This window comes from Mustela nivalis (assembly GCF_964662115.1).
Source record: "Mustela nivalis genome assembly, chromosome: 10".
Classification (NCBI taxonomy): domain Eukaryota; kingdom Metazoa; phylum Chordata; class Mammalia; order Carnivora; family Mustelidae; genus Mustela; species Mustela nivalis.
Window position 1 is genome coordinate 41557875 of NC_139029.1, and position 13762 is coordinate 41571636.

At 54.8% G+C, this 13762-nt stretch overlaps 1 protein-coding gene across 3 annotated transcripts; it reads right to left on the minus strand.

Annotated features, from left to right (window-relative positions):
- Positions 1–3371: 3371 nt before the first annotated feature.
- LDLRAD1 (low density lipoprotein receptor class A domain containing 1) lies at positions 3372–12700 on the minus strand. 3 transcript variants are annotated; one of them, XM_082688531.1, is made up of 6 exons: positions 12569–12700; positions 12000–12051; positions 9388–9513; positions 7263–7400; positions 5696–5824; positions 3372–4879 (listed from the first exon to the last, which is right to left on the minus strand). In XM_082688531.1, the coding sequence occupies exons 1-6, from the start codon at positions 12587–12589 to the stop codon at positions 4731–4733; spliced, it is 615 nt and encodes a 204-aa protein (XP_082544657.1). In that variant the 5' UTR covers positions 12590–12700; the 3' UTR covers positions 3372–4730. The 3 variants fall into 3 exon arrangements, with proteins under 3 accessions (XP_082544657.1, XP_082544656.1, XP_082544658.1); XM_082688530.1 differs by lacking the exons at positions 12000–12051; positions 12569–12700 and adding an exon at positions 9632–9825; XM_082688532.1 differs by lacking the exons at positions 12000–12051; positions 12569–12700 and adding an exon at positions 9632–9816 and having other exon boundaries at positions 7263–7369.
- Between the last annotated feature and the right edge of the window lie 1062 nt (positions 12701–13762).

Genomic DNA, 13762 nt, shown 5'->3' on the forward strand with positions numbered 1-13762 from the left:
GGGCTCTCTGCTCAGCGGGGAGCCTGCTTTCCCCTCTCTCTGCCTGCTTGTGATCTCTCTCTCTGTCAAATAAATACAATCTTTAAAAAAATAAAAAGAACTTAACATATACTTAAGATCTATGCATTTACTGTATGTAAATTATATGTTAATAAATTATTTTTTTGAAAGAATATTCAGAGATGGGCGCCTGGGTGGCTCAGTGGGTTAAGCTGCTGCCTTCAGCTCAGGTCATGATCTCAGGGTCCTGGGATCGAGTCCTGCATCGGGCTCTCTGCTCAGCGGGGAGCCTGCTTCCTTCTCTCTCTCTCTGCCTGCCTCTCAGTGTACTTGTAATTTCTCTCTGTCAAATAAATAAATAAAATCTTTAAAAAAAAAAAAAAAGAATATTCAGAGAAATCTTTTCTTCCTTGACCCAGAGTTGCTGGGTGGCTCTCAGAATCCCAGTGATGACCACCAGACGGTGCCACTTTGAGGGGTGCCGGTGTCCTCTTGTCAAAAGCCTGGCTGGGCTATGGGTTTCTCCCCGGTTCCAACATCTGAGGTTCGGTGAGTCTAGGGATGAATGGAGAGTCCTAAGCAAACAGTGACCTCAGAGAGTTAATCCAGACCAGATTTCTAGTCCAAACCCTGGGGCGAAGGCTGAGCCTTTTTAAATTCCATTCATCTATCCCTGCGTGTTTGCACAGCAAAGAACCTGTTGTTCTCACAGTACTGATCTCAGCCTGAGGAGGGCCAGGGAAGCTGGGAGATGGCAAATATTGACGCTGGCTGCCTGGGTTCCCCAAGCAGGCTTCGGCATTCAGTCCCTACCGCCCCTCTGCTGATGTGAACTGGGGGAAGGGCCTGGCTGGCTGCCCTGGGCTCCGTGTCTTTCTGGACCCGATTTATGGAACATTGTTCAGGAGGTTGCTGTGGTACCTGTTTCTTTCTGAAAAGAAGAACCAATAAACCGGAAAAGAGCAAACTCCAGCACCAGCCACCTCCCATTTACAGGCTGCTGCCCCCTGACCTGAGCTCTAGCTTTCTCTTCCAGAGACTGCTGGCTGAGAAAGAGCGAGACATCAAGGAAGGGGTGTGGCAGCCTCTGGATTTGGACCTGTCCGGGTTTGATCCTGGCTCTATGATCTCAAGCAAGCAACTTCGCCTCGGTGTGCCTCTGTCAAGTGTGACTAACCAGACCGGTGCCTGGGATGCTTGTGTGTATTAGGGAAAATGAGATACAGGAGACAAGGCACACACACACGCACACACACACACACACGCACACACGAGACAAGGCACATATACGTTGGCAATATTGCTGACTAATTACCTCCTTTTAATACTCATTAAAGCCCCTGGCACAGTGCTCAGCAATCCTCTTTCTTCTGCTTAAAGCTCTAAGGTTTCCAAGTAGCATTCACATTCTGGATCTTTCTTCTCAATAAGAACGCAGGATAGTTTGCTGATGACATCATTCTTCCTGAGGCTGGGAAGAGAGCCTTTACTGCAGCCCCTCCTCAGAAGGAAAGACTCAAACGTGTTCCTCCTGCTGAAGATTTCTGCCAGCATCACGTAGCGTGCAGAGTCAAGTTCACTCCCTGCAACCCAACCTCAGAGGTTCTTCCTCACCCAGGGGTACTGATTCACATTCCCTCGGCCACCAGGTGCCCTTCCTGCACTCTTCAGCCTGGGCTGCCCCGGGTTGGCTTCCCACTGGGCTCCATCATGGCCCTGCATGGGCAGCACCACCACAAGAAGCTTCCCAGACCTCCGGAAACAGAGCTTTGGACAGCGGACTACTGCCGCTGGCAGATGCCTGGCTCCACCCCCAGCCAATGGAGGTGCTGGCCCCTGGGTGTGTGTGCAAATAGTAGCTCCCTCAGGGCACTGTTGGGAGGAGAATGGGAGGTGAAGCTCTTAATGAGCACAGTGCCTGGTTCCCAGCAAACACTCCGCAGGGACCAACTGTGTGCACCTGGGAACCTGGCTTTAGGTCCTGCTCTGCTCCAGACACACCAAGTGGACTGGGACCAGTGTGTCCCAGCCTTGCATCTCGTCCTGTGAAACAATGCTTCTTAACCCCTAAAGGATGGTGGGTGTGTTTGGTTAGGAGGGGCGGGTAAAATGATGGGGTAGCCCATGGTGCCAGTGCCTCGGCACTTTGCTGAAAAGGGCCACTGAAGAAGCCCAGGACAGGAGGGCCAGTGGGGCCAGCCGCCCATCCCCTGCAGGGCCCATCTGAGGCACTGGCAGGATGCGTTCTCCTGGTGGGAACTGGGTGCGCTCCCACTGCCCGAACCACTGAGGCTGACCAGCATGAGCACACAGGGGCATATTTCCATGGCCCCCTCCCAGCAGCCTTGTTTCCAACAGCTAGACCATGGCATGGGGAACGCATTCTGAGGGCTGGAACGGGCCTCTGGACCTTTTCTTGTTGCCCAGGGACCAGATAAGCCCTTTCTTCCCCTGGAGACTGGCTTTCTGTTGGAGAAGGCGCCCCCAGGGCGGGAGGACCAGTCTCAGGTCTGGACTCTTCCCCCTCCCCCTGTTCCCTCCCCTCCCCTGCTCCCTGAGGCTCCTGTGTTCCACCAGTAAGTAACTCTTGACCACCTCCTGTGTGCACTTGGTCCAGGTGCCGGCATCTCTTTCTTGGACAGTGTAATTAAAGGTCATTGTAGGTCCAGGGTGTTTCCTGGCTTATCACCCCTGACGACACCCGCTGCCCTTAGGAGGGAGTGTGACGGGCTGTGCCCTGAAGGATCACATCCCGGTTCACCTCCTGACCTCATCTCCTTCTGTCTCCTACCCCCAGATGGTGCTTTGGCCACTCGGACCTGCTATGCATTCCTGGGTTCAGCTATACCGGTCCCACCCCCAGATCCAGATCTGCAGTTACATTGGCCCCTCAGTGGGGAATGCCCTTCCCCTCCCCCTCTCCCCTAGAAACTCTTCTCTCCAGAGCCAGCCCAAGGCATCAGAACTGACAGTGTCCCCAGCGAGCCCCAAGTGCCTCACTTAGGCTGTGGTTGGAGGAAAGCTCAGACAAGGGGGACTGTTCCTCAGCCAGGATCCCTGAGGCACCTTGTCCCAGGAGTGGGTCCTCAGGCCATCAGGCTCAGGGACAGGATTGTGTCCTCATTCCCCAAAGGTACCTCCTTGGTGGCCTCAGCCCGGCCTTTCCTGCTGCCCCACCCATCCCCTATGCATGAGGGGTCCCTTCCATGAGACCTTGGGTTCCTCGTGTGCTGGGATCAGGTCTTTCTGCTCCTGGGTGCCTGGAATGGCCTTGGCCCAGAGCAGGTGCCTGGAGGCTGCTCTGTGAGAAAATGGACTGGAGCTTAACAGTCTCTCAGATGCTCATGTTCAATTCAAAACTCACCAAAGACTGCTTTATAAAACCAATTTTATTAATTTCCAATGAGGATATATCTGTCTTCCTCATCAGGAACTCTTCTGTTGGTCAGATTCCAAGTTGCAAGTCTTTCTTTTGGAATAGGTGTGGATCACACTCTGACCTTCAAATTGTTTATTTTTATTTTTTTAAGATTTTAAAAATTTGTTATCTTTTTATTTTACCTATTTATTTATTTAATATTTATTTGGCAGGGGTAGGGACAGAGGGAGAGAGAGAATCCCAAGCAGAACCTACACTCAGCGCAGAGCCCAACGCAGAACTCAATCTCTCAACCCTGAGATTGAAACCAGAGTTGAAACCAGGAGTCAGATGCTCAACCCACTCAGCTGCCCACGAAATTACCTTTTTAAAGTACCCCAAGGAGATTCTGTCCCTGGCCAAGGTATAATCCCATTGGGAGCAGAAAGGCTTCAGAGGTGGGACGCCAGAGACCATGCTTGGGTTCCAGTTCTGGCACTGACTTTGCTGGATGACCTGAGCAAGTCATTTCTTCCTCTAGGCCTCAGTTTCCTCATCTGTTTAACAGGGATACCTATCCTTGTCTGTCTGGCTGTTGTGAAACTGGAAAGTATCAGAGAAACTGCTCATTCACTCAGCTTCCAGGACCAAAATGCAATCCCTTCCTCCGGAGAGCTGGGTTGTTGGGTTGGGCAACTGGTTACAGGTGGCAGCGTGCAGAATGGGATAGACAGAAGGGCAGTGAGGAGCACCTCAAGCTGCTCTTTCTCCTGACCTTCTATTCTTCAGCTCAGAGCCCTCGGGATGGCTTCCAAGGGTAGGTAGGATAGCCAATACCCTGCCTTGAGTGCCATCTCCCGTGATCAGCCAGCGGGGCCTGCTAGGATCACTGAGTGGAGAAAAATATAAGCTGCACGTGAGCCCAGCAATATCTGTCCTGGGTCCCCAAGGGAGCAGAAAGTGGCATCCACTTCACATATATGTGGCATCTATGAGATCCAAACTCCTTGGCTTGGTTTTATCTTTTTCCTAAGGGGTGATAGGATCAGGAGCTGCAAGCCTCTCTTGGGGCAGAGAACGGATTTGTTCTGTGTGGTCCCGGAGACATGCCTAAAATCAGGAAAGTGGATCCCCTTCATCTTGGTTAGGAGTGATCTGACTTGGTCATGAGCCCCTGTTCCTGGAGGCATTCAAGGAGAGGCTAAACAACTTGAAAGCAAGGAGAGGCAACTCTTATTCAGAGACAATGGTGCGCGGATCCCCTAGATGACCTTGAAGCCTCCTTCCCATCCTTGTGTTCTTGCATTCGCTGCTCCTGTGAAGGCCTATCAGTGCCTTTCCAACCGGCCTCCCCTCCGGCCTGGGGGCCCCCTCAGGGTCCAGGACAGGAGTACTCATCAGACCAGTCGGAGCAGTGCTGTGTGTGGTCGCGGCAGAGGCTCCTGGGGATGCAGCCACAGTACCCGAAGACAGTCGAGGGGCAGCGCCACCAGCCCGGGCCACAGGGTGGGCACGTCGTCACTGTGGGCACAGCAGAAGAGCAGCTCCTTTGGCCCGGGGCACCCCAGGCTCCCTAGAGCCCCACTCTCTTAAGGCCGCTTGAATACTGCCTCTTCTGAAAAGCCTCCCTTGGTTCTGACCTGCACCCCTCCCCGCGAAGTACCCCTCCCTAGTTCCCCAGCACGGCCTTTTGGCCTCAGCATGATGTTAGTCCTGCAGGTAGGACACGGGTTTGACTTTTGACTATCACCCACCGGAAGGTGGCACCAGGCCCAGCCAGCCCTTCCCAGGGCTTGGCACACGTTTGTTGCTTGAACAATGGTGAAGAAATAGAAAAGAAAGTCGGGGCAGTGAAAGAGCTCCAGACTTAGAGCCAGGAGACCTGGGTTTACATCCCTGTTCCTTTCCTATCCCTTCTTCTGTGAAGTCCTTTCTCTGCTCTGGCCTCAGTTTTCCTACATATAAGTTTGAGACCAGTGATTCCTGCCCTGCTTTCCTCACAGGGTGATTGAGAGGTGCAGAGGAGAGGAGGGAAACTCATGCTGAAATCCCAGTCCGGCCTTGTATGTGCCCCTTGCATAACCCTATGGGCCTTGATTTCCTCATCTGTGCCCTTGAAGGTAGGTGCCCCACCATGGAAGAACAGGCCTCCAGAAGGAGCAGCTTGGAATGGTCGTGAGCACTCCACCACTGGAGGCACTCAAGCAGGGGTGGAAAACTTCTTCACACTATGCAAGAAGGGGAGGCAAGGGAACCTTTGAGATTCTCTGGTCAAACTCTGCCCTTTGGCCACTGTCTAGCCTGCTGCCCCAGTCAAGCCTGTGCCCAGACCCCTACCTGGGCTCAGTTCATCTGAGCAGTCCCCACAGTTGTTGGTCCCATCACACTTTTGGTCTGAGTAGATCCAGAAAGACGGGTCTCCACAGCGGGCCACGAGGAAGCTGGGGAGGCTCTGGGGCATATCCCCTGCAGGGGGACAGATGAAGCAGGGAGAGCTTCACATCTGGCCTCCAGACGTCTCTCTGGAGGTGGTCTGTCCTGGCCACCCCCTCAAACCTGGGCTCACAGGGAGAAGGGCACAGGAAAAGGTTTCCTGGGGAGGACGTCAAATCAAGGGGAGAGGAGGATTCTTTCCCTCCCCCTCGGCATAAGATGCCCAGAGAGCAGCATTTCCCTCGTTCATTCCTGGCTTAACTCCGGGGCACGCCCACTTCACACCACTGCTTGCACTATTCCTTCCTCCAGAAGTGTCTTTTCGGACACCTCTACAAAACCACTCCACTGTCAAGGGCAGGCTCAAGTTCCTTCACCTCCAGGAAACCTCCTCCCAACAGGAACGAAACAAGAACAAATGTGAAGTCTTGCGCTTGGGGACCAGAACGCAGAGGACGTGGCTTCACAAACTTTGTGAGAGAGGGAGTCAGAGCACTTTCCTTGAAGGTGGGTTCTGTGTTAGGCGGTGGTGTGAAGGGGCTACCAAAAATGCACATGAACTCAGGCTACATGGCGAGAGGCCTTTGGGAGGGGAAAAGCCTTTGTCCTTTGGACTAGCCAGGGCTGGCCAGGAGTGTGATGGATGCTTCTGGAGCCAGACCGAGGAGGGGGACAAGGGCAGCTGGTATGTGTTCTGTGGTATGCCGGTGGAGTGGAGAAAACCAGCCTTAGGGAGGATGACTGTAGGAGTGTGGAGTGTGGCTCTGGGAGGGGGAACCCCATAGTGGGCAAGAAAGCAATCTTCAAATCCATGCAGTGCCCCCATCATGGGAGGTGAATTCAAATGTGGTTCAGATGAGGGAAGAGAGTTGGGACCAATCAAGGATGCTACAGGGGACAGCTCTAAATTCAGTCCAAGGGAGACATTCCCATGGAAACCGTGTGACGAGGGAGGGGAGCAGCTGCCTCGGGCTATAGTGAGCCCCCCATCGCTGGAGTATGCAAGCAGAGCCTAGGTGGCCTCTGTTGGGTGTGTGAGAGGATTTGGGCATGAGCTCTGACATGGACGAGATGAACTTTAACATCTCTTCTAGTCTAAAAGGTCCTTGATGCAGTGACTTCCCCCATCCACTTCCCACCACACATGCTCCAACCCCCCAGACTCTCTCCTTCCTACATGGGAACTGCCTAGTCCATGTAGCCATGGCTTTCCTCTCCTGGGTCCTGTCAGGTCTCTAAGGTCTGGAACCCATTCATTCATGCATTCATTCATTCATTCATTCATTCATTTACTTGTCACTCATTCATTCATTCACTTGTCATTCATTCATTCATCGTCTGTTCAGGAAATAAATGCAGAGACTCCGCTACCAGGCACAGGGGCCCCCAGGTCAAGGAGAACTGGCATGGGGGACAACCCTGAACCTGGAGAGGTCCATTTGGGGCATGGCAAGACTGTGCAGGTACTCACGGCACATGGTCTCGTCCTCATCCTCGCCGTGGGCGCAGGTGCGGACGCCATCACAGACCCTGCTGGCGGGGATGCAGCTCCTCCGGTCATGGCACAAGAAGCCCGTCCTGTTCGTCAGCGTTACACAGGTCTGGGCCTCTGAGTTGGCAGGGGGAGACCCCAGAGGGGCAAGAGTGGTATGCACAAGGGCATCACAAGTTCCCCCGACTCAGCCCCACACTGAGCTGTCCCGAGGGGCTGGGGTTGCCAGGAGGATGCTGGGCTGGGTGGTGACAGAGGTGAGGTTGAAGCTCCCACTCTGCCATTTCCCGGCTGTGAGACCTTGGGCAGATGACTTGACCTCTCTGAGCCTCACATTCCTTTTTTGTACGGTGGGGACGAGAGCACACACCCTGTAGGACTGCTGGGGAGATTACATAGAAGCTTTTGTGTGACCAACCCTAGAACACAGAATGTGCAGGGTAACTCATGGTTCTCTCCTTTACTGAGAGCTGATTGTTGGCCTCACAGAAGCTCCTGAGAACGGGGCTGTAGTCAGTGAAGTGGTTTTAATGGTGGAGCTCCAGGTGCTGGGTCAGGCTGTCAGAAACAATCTCTTGGGCTGGCTGGGGACCTTTATGCCACAATCCCTGACATCTGGGCACAACTACGGACTGTAGAGCACTTTGATAGTTGTAGTCTCTTGTTTCCTCAAATAGTTCTGGGAGGTGTCATCCTTAGCCCCGTTTTATAGATGAGAAAACCCAGGCTCAAGAAGGTGCAAGGCCCAGTCACACGGCTGACAGTTCAAGCCCGCTGTCCCCGCTCCTCCCTGAGGCTGGGGCCAGCCCCCCAGTGTCCAGGAACGCTGGGCAGCTGAGAGTCTTCCCTTCCTTCCCATGGGGAGGTGCGGGGGGAGCCCACCCAGGGCTGCTCTGAAGAATTAAAGGAGAGAAAGTGATGGCGGGAGGTCACCCCGGCCCCACGGCTGTGCGTGGGCGTGTATACACGTGCGTGCCGCCTGGAGACGGGGGCTCGGTCTGTGCATGTGTGTTTGGGCACCCAACACCTGCCTCTCACCTCCCAGGGCAGCCTCAGCCAGCGGGAGAGGGACTGAGTCTCAGAGAATTCCCACTGTGGCACATGCATACACACACTGACACGTGTGCATACACACAGACGTTCACACACGTGCACACAGACACACACTCTCAGACAGGTACATGCATACACACATGCCCACAGATAGACGTGCACATACACTGACACACAGACACATGTGCAGGTACACATGGCGCGTGAGGGCAACTCCTCACGTGTGCACTTCTACTCAGTGCCCATGTTCTTGCCCGGGGGGGGTGGGTAGAGTACTGTGTATTTTACCCCTTGTCCCCACATGTCCCTTTGTACCCCCCTAACCTGGCTACAGAGCCATCTCTCAGAAATGACAGCCCACCCCCAGCTGGAGTCTCTGCCCATGGCACTCTGGACGGTGACCCCTCCCCAGCACAGGGCACCCGCCCTGTCCACTGCTCTGGCCCTTGGAGCCCCCCGGCCTCCTGTGTCTTCTTCTCCTCACCTTTCTTCCCACCCTCAGGATTCTGCATCTGGCATTCCCTGCGCCCGGGAGGCTTTTCCTGCCTCCCTCTCCGCTAACCATTGCCCTCCTTTTCTTCATGGCCCTTCAGCTCCCTTTCCCTTTCCAAGCTGCCCACCTGACTCCTAGCCTGGGTCAGAGGCCCTGGATCCAGACTTGCAGAGCCCCCGCTAACCCTGCCTTAATGGGTTTCTTTGATTAATGTCCATTACTCTCCAAACTATCAGCTCCATGAGGCAGGGCTGCAGGGATGGACAAAATATGTCCCTGTCCTCTGGTGGAGGCAGACACACAGATGCACGGCACCCCACAGGAGGTGTGGGAGCCATGGGGGCCGAGGCACAAGGCCCAGCCTGGGGGTCAGGTCAGGCTGTTTGAGGAAGGAGACATCAGAGCGGAGTCTGCTCAGTAACTCCTTATACAGATGGGCAAATAGCAGCTCAGAGTCCCGTATGCATCTCATGGCAGAAACTCACAGCATTAGGGTTCCTCATGGGCTCCCCATCCCCTCTGAGCAAGCCCAGCCCACCCACTCTGGACCACGCTGACCTGGTGTGTGTGGTGGGAATCCCAGGATGGAGACCAGGGCGATGAGGGCAGCGAGAGTGACCAGCAGGAGCAGCAAGAAGGCTGAGAGGCAGGCGCCCTGGCGTGAGCCGCAGAGGGGGCCGCAGCCTGCGTGTGGGGTGGGAAAACCAGTGGTGGATCCCCCTTGCCCAGCCCTACAGGTGCACCTCCTCGCCTTCGGGGCTGGGAGCAGGAAGGACTCCCTGGAGGATGGGGCTCCTGAGACTTCCATGATGCGCCCGGTTCTGCCTGTGGGCCCACTTCCACCAAGCACCCGTCCCTTGCCCAGGCCAGTGGCTGGTGAGCAGCAGTTGAGGTGGGCATCCAGGTCTCTGCATCATGGCCCTCGCCCCGCTGTCCTCCCTCGAGGACTTCTCCTCAGGAGGTCAGGAGAAACAGACACCTGTTTTAGTGAGCCTCTGCCTGCGGAAAAAATAAAGCAGGCCTTTCATAGCAATTACTTCTATTTTTCAAAACCTTTATTTTATAGATGAGGAAACTGAGGCTCAGAGAAGAAAAGGTCCAGATCACCTCATGCAGAGCTGGGACTTGAGTCAACGCCAAGTGACCATCCATTCTGGAGCCAGCCAGGATGCTGGCTGGACTCCCAGCTGGACCCCACCGAGAAGTCACTTGACTTCTCTATGCCTGTTTCCTCATGCAGATGGGGGGTGGTTCATGATATCTCCCTTAGGCTTGTTGAGAGGACTAAGCTAAGCCAGTAACCAGTTAGAACAGTGCTCGGCACACAGTCAGTGCTCTAAAGGTTTTAGCTACTCTTAGTGTTCATTGAGTGTTTACTATGTGCCTGGCTATTTACGTAAGCACCGTGGAAATAACAATGAGAGGAGACATCCGCCCCTTTAACTTACCTTGTACCTTTAATTTTTGCCTGCTTGCGAAAATCATGAAAGAAAGCTTTATTGAGGACCTACGAGCATCCTGCTGTGCAGAGGACAGAGGATCGTCACAGTGCGGTCCTTACCTAACCTTGGGAGCTTGCTGTTGCACTCAGGAGGACAAGGCATGGGTGGGGAAAGGGAGAGTGTGGGCGCCACTGCTGTCTGCAGGTATCTCAGAGAAAGGGGCAGGCCAGGTCTCGGCATCTGTGTGTCCCCAGGGTCCAGTCGCGAGACTGGGCACCCAGTGAGTGTTTTGTGACCACTCTGACCCAGACATCCGGGAGACACGGGAAGGCACCCAGTTCAGGTGAGTTCGAGGCCCTTCCCTCTGATTCACTTCCCTGTCCAGAGCTTCCTACACCGCTTGCCTGTGCTAGGCAGACCTGTACCTGGACTCCCGAAGCTCTGGTCCAGGGTGCTAAAGTGTCAACAAAGTGTGAGCAAGGGGCCATGGGTGCAGGAAGGAGGGGTAAGATAAGCAAGGGTGGGATTTGCACAGGCAGGGTTGAGGGGGTGGGCGTGGGGGTGGGCAGGGGAAGGCATTCCAGGGAGAGCGTGTAGGAGGGAAGGCCTGGCGCTGAATGAGCGGGGAACTGAGCTGAAACCCACCACCCCTGCAGGGCTGTTCTGTGGCTCCCTAGACGTCATCAGCGAACACAGCGCCAACTCAGGTAACCAGGGAGACAGCGTGGAGCCCGGGGATTCAAGCAGCTGCTTCTCAAATATTTGTGCAGCACAGGCCTGGGCGGAGGGATCCCGGGAGGGACCTGAGATAGGACTGGCAGCACTGGCGCCGGGCCCCACAAAGGCACCACTCTGCAGGGCTCAGAGCCCTTCCACACCAGCCCTTCCTGGACATATGGGAGAAAGAGGCCGTTTGCTCCACAACCACGCCCAGTGGGAGCCCTGCTGGAAGAATGAAGGCACGATGCTTTGCCACAAGAGGAATCCCAACTTGAATTTGAACTCCATCCGCCTCTCCCCACCTCCCAGCTGTGTGCGATCCCAGTTTGGCCAAGCTCCCCAAAGTCCCTTAGCCTCAGCTTCCTCATCTGTTATTGTCCCCAAGCAGGCCTCCTTCTCAGAGGTGTCCTAGGTACTACAAGAGGCCATACACTGCCAAGCACAGACTAGGGTGGGCTGGGGGGTTGGGGGGGTTGCCGATCCTTTAGAGCTGTTATTATTACTACCTACCTCTGGTTTCTGTTTCCTCATTGACAAATGTGGGCCAAGACGGGGCATACAGTAGGTGCTCAATAAATGTGTGTTTCTTCCTTTATGCATAAAGGCAAAGCAACCTGTCCTTGGTGCATGGTGAGTTAGTGGCACACTGTAGGAGCTAACTTAGTGTGTGATCCTGTCTACTTTATCCCTCAGAAGTACAGAGAACAGTTCATGTCACCCACAGAGTCAGGGAATTGGCTGCAGAGTTCTTTCAGTCATCATGGAAACAGTATGTAGGCGGGGTGTGTGATAGGCAGCACACACAGGCGCTCAAGGCATAGAGAGAAAGAACAGCCCTCTTAAACAGGTGACTATCAGCCCTGTGGCCAGGAAGCTGGGAGTGGAAGACATGACGTCAGCATGGGGGCAGAGGTCTGAGGGACAGTGGGGGACTTGGGGAGTTCTGTTCATGCTTCTGAAGCAGCGGCCCAGCCTCAAGGGAGCCCACTGGGGAGCTCGGTCCTTTACCTTCCCCTCGGGGGAGGGCTTTGGTTCCAGCAGCATTGTCATCGCTGTCTCCCTGCCCAAGAGAACAGAGTGAGGGCAGGGCTTAGGTGGGCCAAGGGCCAGCCTCTGGGAGCCAGCCAGAAGGGGTTTTCAGAAGGGTCAGGGAGAGCCTTGTGTGGAATCCTGGGAATGCCAGCGTGCTGAGCACTTCAAGCCCATCACGCCCGCCTCGTGATTCCACACTGCCCTCTGCCCACAGTGCCCTTCTCTCCACTGTCCACTTGGCCAACACTCATCCTTCAGACCTGCTCAGGCTCATCCATGGAGGGGCTTTCTTTAAGGCCCCTTCCCATAATGCTGACTGATCCCTCCCCTGGTCTCCTGTGCACCTGGCTCCTCTGTCCCCCTTCCAGCGCTCGCCACCGGAACTGTGCGGCTGGTTCACATGTGGGGTCCCCTACAACCTGGGAGGGAGCCTTCAGAGCAAGGGAGACCTGGGCCACCTCAGCTGCTCCCCTCTTCACTTAAGCCCACTCTTTATTCCAGGGTTGGCCTCCCCAGGTCGGGGAGCATTTTAAAGTCGTTCTTACCTGGGGGAAGATTTTGTTCATGTCTCGGGCCTCCTGCTCCCAGCTCTAGGATCCTGGCCCTGGGGCCCTATGCAGAGAACTCAGCACAGGTTCTGGCCTGGTTGCCAGGGGCAGCCTGGCGGAGGGAGGACTGAGGCCTGGCCTGGCCACACCTTCCCCGTGGGCAGTCCCCTCCCAGGTTCCTGCATGGCCCTTCCTCACTCCGCCCTCTGGCCTCCGACAGCACACTCCAAGGCTGGAATCCTCATGCCCACATTATAGACAAAGAGCTTGTGGTCAGACAGGACGAAACTGCCCCTAGCTCACACAGTAGGGAGTGGGAGGCAGGGGTTGGACCTGCTTTTTCCTCCACATCTGTGGTGAGACCAGGGGCTCTCAGGACCCTCAGCTGCATGAACGTCCAGGCAAAAATATCCAGAATTAACATTCTAGTTAAAACAGGAATCATTTTCTTATTGTTCTAGTCAATTTAATAGGTAATCTATGAGGCCAGAATATGCATTTTCCACTAAAATTATAAAACAAGCATAATTTTAAATTATTTTCTTTTAAAAAGTGGCCATGTGCCTTTTTGTCTTTTGGGGGACAGTGCCCATGATGGAGGAGGAACAGGCAGGTCACTCACCTGAATAACCTTGGCTTCCTGCCCTGCAGGAGGGAAGCCTCATCCCAGGGCTGAGGGGACCAAGGCTCTGGGAGCTCCAGGGACTGGTTGGAAGACCAAGGGAGGCAAGGTGTCCATCTCGGGACTTCGAGTGTGGGACCTCCTGGGAAGGTCACTGGGCAGCTTGCCCCTGATGCCTAGGGCTTGTCTACCCTGGGACTGGCCTTCTGTTTTGCACTGGGATATGAACCGCTGGAGCCGCCGAGGTGGGGGTAGGATGGATTGATGCCAGAGCAACCCTCCAGAGGGAGCTGCCCTGGGAAGGGCCAAACCCTCAGCCAAGAGAGAAGGCCCTGCCACTGGTGCTGGTATAGGCAAGTTGCTCCCCTTTTCTGAGCCGCAATTCCCTCATGCATAGAATGAAAGGATTCGGCCAAATGAAGGGGGCACTTGGGGACTTCTATAATCAGACCATAAGACCAGACTGGGAATAGGTTTAATTGGGAGTGATCCCTGGAAATACCAGCTGGGGAGTGAGGGGAGTGGGACAGGGAAGCGAAGGACCCCGTAATAGGCATGTGATTAGGCAC